Source organism: Gadus macrocephalus, chromosome 7 (assembly GCF_031168955.1).
Source record: "Gadus macrocephalus chromosome 7, ASM3116895v1".
Taxonomy (NCBI): Eukaryota; Metazoa; Chordata; class Actinopteri; order Gadiformes; family Gadidae; genus Gadus; species Gadus macrocephalus.
In genome coordinates, this window is record NC_082388.1 from 24966086 (window position 1) to 24973585 (window position 7500).

A 7500-nucleotide genomic window follows, 5' to 3' on the forward strand; every position below is an offset into this window, starting at 1 on the left:
ACAGACAGACAGACAGACAGACAGACAGACAGACAGACAGACAGACAGACAGACAGTCGGATACACTCAAATAAAGAAAGACAGGCAGACAGACAGACAGATAGACAGACAGAAAGATATGCAGGTAAGTATGCAGACGGACGGAAATATAAATGGACAGACATGCAGGCAGATAGAAATGAAGATGTACAGACAGTTTGGCAGACAGACAGGCAGGCGGACAGACAGGCAGGCAGACAGACAGGTCACCGTGCTGGGTGATGTGGGAGATGCATCGCTCCACAGCCAGTGGAACTTTTCCACCAAGCTTCAACTTGTGGTACAGAGACTTGTTCTGATTGGCTACAGGTCGTTGAGGCGCTGTTTCCTGATTGGCCAGAACATCTTTCAGATGGACCAACCACGCCTCGCCGCTGTAGTCATCTTCAAATCTCAGATGAACGTTCCTACACCGGGTCCAAGATCAACAGCAAAGTTATCATAATCATGATGTCATGTTTATTATCAATCAAGGATACAAAAAAATATAATGACTAGCATCAGTTAACAGTGAAGAGAATGTATTATGGATCAATACATTTATTAAAAGATGATGGATCAATACCTCTGGGTACTCTCAGACCTTCACACTCTTAACCACTATCCTAGGCTGGTTCTCCTACGAGTGTTTATCAAGACCTGATCAATCAATACCTCTGCATTCTAGGACCTCAACCTCTGTGTCTGCACCGTGTCTGTAGCATGTCTGCGTTCAGGGACCAACCTTTTTCCTGTCTGGAGGTTGATGCTGTTTTCAGCTGCATTGAGTTCTACGGAATAAAAAGCAGCTCTGTCAACTTGGAGAACCATTAGGAATATGAGGACAGGAATTAACATTAACACGTGTATCAGTTTTATCATGACCATGTTTAATGACCATGTACGGCATTACGTGTTTAACAGTATGAACATTACCATGTTTAACATTATTAACATGTGTAACAGTTGTATCATGACCATTTTTAACAATGCTAACATGTTCAACAGTATTAACATGAACATGATTAACAGTATTAACATGTATAACAATATTATCATGTCTAACAGTATTAGCGTGTTTAACAGTATCAACATGATCATGTTTAACATTATTAACATGTTCAACAGTATGAACAAGAACATGTTTAACAGTATAAATATGTTTAACAGTATTATCATGACCATGTTTAGCAGTATTATCATGTTCAACAGCATGAACCTGACCATGTTTAACAGTGCTAACTATGTGGTTTACCATAGTTTGTCCTGGAGTCCAGTGGCATTCTGATTGAGAGACGTTGGTCGTCTTGGACCAAACTGGGGTAAATGGAAACTCCAGCAGCGTTGAGAATGGCCCATCCTTCTGTGCATCCGGCCCCATCCAGGAGACAAACCTTGCTCCCAGCTAGGACCCCGCCCAGCTCCGCCTCAGACACGCCCACGGGAAGGATGACCTGCGCACATGGAAACACAACGACCGTGGAGTGTCCGCAGGGATTCCTCAGACCGTACGCATGTTGGTAGAGCCACCGCCAAGGTACCACATAAGGTACCACACGGGACATGTGGCTGGACTGCAGTGGAGGCAGAGAGACAGTAGAGAGACAGTAGAGACTGTACAGACTGTACAGACAGTAGAGGACAGTAGTGACAGTAGAGAGACAGTAGAGACCGTACAGACTGTACAGACAGTAGAGGACAGTAGTGACAGTAGAGAGACAGTAGAGAGACAGTACAGACTGTACAGACAGTAGAGGACGGTAGTGATAGTAGAGAGACAGTAGAGAGACAGTACAGACTGTACAGACAGTAGAGGACAGTAGTGACATTAGAGACAGTTTGTCAGTAGAGAGGCAGAAGAGGCATGTGTAGGACGTCTGTGTACCTGTAGGAGGTTTGTGTGTGTGTGTGTGTGTGTGTGTGTGTGTGTGTGTGTGTGTGTGTGTGTGTGTGTGTGTGTGTGTGTACCTGTAGGATGTGTAGCAGGTGTGTATCCAGTTCCAGCGGGTTGTCTGAAGCACAAATGAGCCGATCAGAAAGGGTCACAATCTCGAACTCCAGGCTGAAAAACACACAAGATACACAGATATTAGCAGTACTTCAGTAGTAGCACTATATTGGTGGTACTACGGTACCAGCAGTAGCTGTATCAGCAGTACTACAGTACTATCAGTGGCTGGGTCAGCAGTACTATCTTCAACCAGTAGTTGTGTCAGCAGTACTACGGTACTATCAGTGGTTGTATCAGCAGTACTATGGTACTACCAGTAGTTGTGTCAGCAGTACTATGGTACTACCAGTAGTTTTGCCAGCAGTACTACAGTACTATCAGTAGCTGTATCAGCAGTACTCCAGTACTATCAGCAGTACCACAGTAGTACCCCAGTGGTACCTGGATCGTAGCAGGATACTGCGGACCTCCCTCAGGTCCAGAACGTCACACGCTGCCGAGTCGTTCTCCAGCGAGAACAGGAACCGGTCGTCCTCCAGTTTACCATGGAGGGCCTCCTCCTCCCCTGAAACACACCACGGCCTCATGTTTACCATGGAGGGCCTCCTCCCCTGAAACACACCACGGCCTCATGTTTACCATGGAGGGCCTCCTCCTCCCCTGAAACACACCGCGGCCTCATGTTTACCATGGAGGGCCTCCTCCTCCTCCCCTGAAACACACCACGGCCTCATGTTTACCATGGAGGGCCTCCTCCTCCCCTGAAACACACCACGGCCTCATGTTTACCATGGAGGGCCTCCTCCCCTGAAACACACCACGGCCTCATGTTTACCATGGAGGGCCTCCTCCTCCCCTGAAACACACCGCGGCCTCATGTTTACCATGGAGGGCCTCCTCCTCCTCCCCTGAAACACACCACGGCCTCATGTTTACCATGGAGGGCCTCCTCCTCCCCTGAAACACACCACGGCCTCATGTTTACCATGGAGGGCCTCCTCCTCCCCTGAAACACACCACGGCCTCATGTTTACCATGGAGGGCCTCCTCCTCCCCTGAAACACACCACGGCCTCTTGTTTACCATGGAGGGCCTCCTCCTCCCCTGAAACACACCGCGGCCTCATGTTTACCATGGAGGGCCTCCTCCTCCCCTGAAACACACAACGGCCTCATGTTTACCATGGAGGGCCTCCTCCCCTGAAACACACAACGGCCTCATGTTTACCATGGAGGGCCTCCTCCTCTGAAACACACCACGGCCTCATGTGGGACCGCTTCGTCTGGCGCTAGGGTCGAGGGTTAAGGTAGTTGGTACTGCTCTATCTAGGGTTAGGGCTGCTCTATCTAGGGTTGGTTAGTACTGCTCTATCTATGGTTAGTAGTGCTCTATCTAGGGTTGGTTAGTACTGCTCTATCTATGGTTAGTAGTGCTCTATCTAGGGTTGGTTAGTACTGCTCTATCCATGGTTAGTAGTGCTCTATCTAGGGTTGGTTAGTACTGCTCTATCCATGGTTAGTAATGCTCTATCCATGGTTAGTAGTGCTCTATCTAGGGTTGGTTAGTACTGCTCTATCTAAGGTTAGTACTGCTCTATCTAGGGTTAGTACTGCTCTATCTAGGGTTAGTACTGCTCTATCTAGGGTTAGTACTGCTCTATCTAGGGTTAGTACTGCTCTATCTAGGGTTAGTACTGCTCTATCTAGGGTTAGTACTGCTCTATCTAGGGTTAGTACTGCTCTATCTAGGGTTAGTACTATTCTATCTAGGGTTAGTACTGCTCTATCTAAGGTTAGTACTGCTCTATCTAGGGTTAGTACTGCTCTATCTAGGGTTAGTACTGCTCTATCTAGGGTTAGTACTGCTCTATCTAGGGTTAGTACTACTCTGATGTTAGTACTGGTCTAATGTCAATACTGACATTAGTTTTAGAACTACTTTATCTAATGTTGGTTAGTATATTAGTTACGGGTAGGGTTTAGGCTAAGTGGTTAAGGGATTACAGATATGGTACCGTAAGAGGGTTAAGAGATAACCAATAGTGTTAGGGTTGAGGGTTAAGGGGTTACAGACTGGGTAAGGGGTTATGGGGTTATGATAGGGTTAGGGTAAGTGTCCGGTAAGATTACCTGGAAGGGAGCTGTCATTGGTTGACAGGGGCAGGAAAGGTGGAATGTCTGTAGAAACACAACACATGCTAAAATTAGCAACCAACAATGTGTAAACACTGATATTAATGAATTAATTGAATAGCCCTACTCTCTTTGATAGTTACACTGCCTATATAATATACCTGTGTATTCATTGAGTTGGAGCAGCATGACTTGCAGTGTTTGTCCCGCCCTCTCAGCCAGGGTGAGCGGGGATTGGCTCTGGGGTTCTGATTGACAGGTCAACTAGATGCAGGGGAACATGTGGTTAGTGCGATAAAAGAATATAAAAGAGCATAGAACATTAAAACAGAATAGGGGGTAATAGAACTCTAACCTTAGCACCGGAACAGAGTAGAGACATCGTTTCCTCAATGTCCTCTCCACACACCACCTCACACAACCGCTACACACACACACACACACACACACACACACACACACACACACACACACACACACACACACACACACACACACACACATTTACCACACACACACACACACACACACACACACACACACACACACACACACAATCACACACACACACACACACAAGTTTGAATATGTTAATTGAGTATTGAGAGAGGTATTTCGCCATCACTGGCACTAGAATTCCCACCTAGACCACGCTTTATTAGTTGATTTAGTGGCCTCAGTGTTCAGGTTAGGGTAAGGGGTTTGGGATCAGGTTAGAGTAAGGTGTAAGGGTTAGGGTTCAGGGGTCAGGTTAGGGTCAGGGGTAAGGGTTAGGGGGTCAGATGAGGGTTAGGTTAGGGGTCAGGTTTAGGGTTCAGGTTAGGGTAAGCGGTCAGGTTAGGGTCAGGGGTAAGGGTTATGGGTTAGGTAAGGTGTCAGGTTAGGGGCCAGGGTTAAGGGGTCAAGTTGGGGTCAGGTGTACCTGGTGAAGGAGAGCAGGAGAGGAGGCCAGGGGGTGGGGCTTCCTGTAGCGTCCCTTGGCGTACTTGTTCCTGATGAACTCTGACCTTTCTTCAACTGAGGCCGCAGGTAGGAGCTGCTCGTCCGCGGGAACGGCGGGACTCCAGGTCTGCATGGCTACCCGGTTACCATAGGAAACAAACAGCTGGCAGAGCCAACATGGCAATTAGTGCAGAACTAACCCACTGAACAAGTTCCCAGGTACCAGAACAACAGACACCCGTATTAGTGCTTCAACCTTAATTAACTAATTAACTAGCACATCGTTTTTAATGGTTCGATTTTAGGCCCCGTTTACACGAGGACGCTTGCGGGTGAAAACGACAAAATATTTTATCGGAAGTGCCTTTCGTTTAGACGGGGACGGCGTTTTTGGGGCATGAAAACGCATAAATCTGAAACCACCCTCCAGAGTGGAAAAGTTGAAAACGCTCCGCCGTAGCGTTTCCGTCTAAACTGCCAAGACGCAAAACACTGCTCAGATCTGCTCACGTCGCGTACGCGTTTACGTCACATACATGTGCCAGTACAAGGAAATAAACAAACATGTCCGATTATTTCCATGCGTCGGACCTTCAAGCTGCTCTGGCAGCTCTAACAAGCATACAGGAGTATTTCCACGAAACGTACAGGATATTTACAGATAGTATTACTGAACAGAGAAGGATCTTTTTGGTTTTTGCGGCACGGATAAGAGAAGGAAGATTCTACGCATGCGCTCAGACATGGCGGTGTTGTGTGATAGTCTATCACAGCACCGCCTGGCATGCATACCCAATCGAATTCCACACACTTTTGCGTCACCGTATGCACGCAGATTTCCTCCCGAAAACGCTTGTCTAAACGCGGAATAAAAAGTGAAGACGCAACGCCACTTTTGCGTCTTCTGTTCAGACCGTCATCGTGTAAACGTAGCCTTAATTTTCTCATTAACTAACAGACCTGTATCAATGGTTAGTGTTTAATTATCTAATTAATTAACACACCTGTATGTATCTATGGTTAATTTTTAATGAAGTCATTAACCACACACCTGTACCAATGGTTCATTATAGTTAACTAATAAACTAACACACCTGTATCAATGGTTAGTGTTTAATTACCTCATTAACTCACACAACTGTGTCAATGGTTAGTGTTAGAATAACTCATTAACTAACACACCTGTACCAATGGTAAGTGTTTAATTACCTCATTAACTAACACACCTGTATCAATTGTTCAGACCATACTTTGCTGTCCAGCGTCAAGCTTCGTACTTTAGACAGAGACGTTCCCAGAGCTCTGTGCTGGCCTGGGGGGAGGAGTCAAACACATGTAGGTAACAGCTGAGGACCAATCAGAACAGAGCTGCCAAACAAGATAGAATTTAAAGGAAGCATGGACTACAAATGCAGACACACATAGCAACACATATTAAAGGTGTAGACAATTAACATGAAAGCAACCTTCTAAGGCTAACTCCTAATGCTAGCTCTTGAGGCTAACTTGAGATGCTAGACCCTAAGGCTTACTCCTAATGCTAACTCTTTAAGCAAACTCTCAATGCTAACTTTTGAAGTTAACTCCTAGGGCTAATCTGTGAGGCTAGCCCCTAATGCTATCTCATGAGACTAACACCTAATGGTAACTTGTGATGCTAACTCATTGGGATAACTCCTAATGCTAACTTGTGAGGCTAACCCCTAATGCTAACTTGTGCGGCTAACCCCTAATGCTACCGTGTGAGGCTAACCCCAAATGCTGACTTGTGAAGCTAACCCCTAATGCTAACTTGTGAGGCTAACCCCTAATGCAAACTTGTGAAGCTAACCCCTAAGGCTGACTTGTGAAGCTAACCCCTTAGGCTGACTTGTACCACCTAGCTCGTACCGGCGCAGGCTTCACACAGCAGCAGCAGCAGGTTGACGGAGGCCCACTCAGGGTTGGCGTCGCCACAGTCCCCACACACCTTGTTGACCGGGTTCTCCCACAACCGCTGCGCCACCTGGCTGCAGCTCATGGCGCTGCGGATTGACGCAGACAGACAGTTCTGCCAGATAGACAGGTCTGCTGTCGAGTCAACAGCAAAACTGAAGGAGAATGTAGAGGGGTATGGGGAGATCTTTGGATGAGTTGGGAGTGAGCTTGGGGGCAGATAGACGGGCAGATAGACAGACAGGTACAAGCAGAAGGACAGGTAGCTACCTGAATGTTTTGTAGGGCGTAATCAGGCTGAAACTCCGTTTGCCGGCAGGTTTGACGTTGGCCACGTTGAGCGGAACTGAGAACCACGCCAGGCCTACCTGGTAGTCCTACAACACACACACAACCAGATGTTAGCCCTACAACACACACACAACCAGCTGTTAGCCCTACAACACACACACAACCAGGTGTTAGCCCTACAACACACACACAACCAGGTGTTAGCTCTACAACGCACACACAACCAGGTGG

The 7500-nt window shown here is 47.0% G+C and overlaps 1 protein-coding gene and 1 long non-coding RNA gene across 2 annotated transcripts in view; one reads left to right on the forward strand and one right to left on the reverse strand.

Moving 5' to 3' along the window:
• The window catches only part of LOC132462027 (uncharacterized), a 634-nt gene extending 622 nt beyond the window's left edge, over window positions 1-12 (forward strand). Inside the window, exon 2 of the long non-coding RNA XR_009526709.1 lies at window positions 1-12. This exon is cut by the window's left edge and continues 520 nt beyond it. This is a non-coding gene — a long non-coding RNA (uncharacterized LOC132462027).
• The window catches only part of LOC132462003 (arf-GAP with Rho-GAP domain, ANK repeat and PH domain-containing protein 1), a 13897-nt gene that overhangs the window by 3380 nt on the left and 3017 nt on the right, over window positions 1-7500 (reverse strand). Inside the window, exons 5-16 of the mRNA XM_060057550.1 lie at window positions 7249-7355; window positions 6934-7133; window positions 6270-6355; window positions 5024-5206; window positions 4457-4525; window positions 4263-4365; window positions 4099-4146; window positions 2411-2534; window positions 1987-2080; window positions 1274-1472; window positions 764-809; window positions 250-446 (exon numbers count right to left, since the gene is read on the reverse strand). Coding sequence (XP_059913533.1) covers window positions 250-446; window positions 764-809; window positions 1274-1472; window positions 1987-2080; window positions 2411-2534; window positions 4099-4146; window positions 4263-4365; window positions 4457-4525; window positions 5024-5206; window positions 6270-6355; window positions 6934-7133; window positions 7249-7355 — 1456 coding nt within the window. The remainder of the gene's footprint in view (window positions 1-249; window positions 447-763; window positions 810-1273; window positions 1473-1986; window positions 2081-2410; window positions 2535-4098; window positions 4147-4262; window positions 4366-4456; window positions 4526-5023; window positions 5207-6269; window positions 6356-6933; window positions 7134-7248; window positions 7356-7500) is intronic.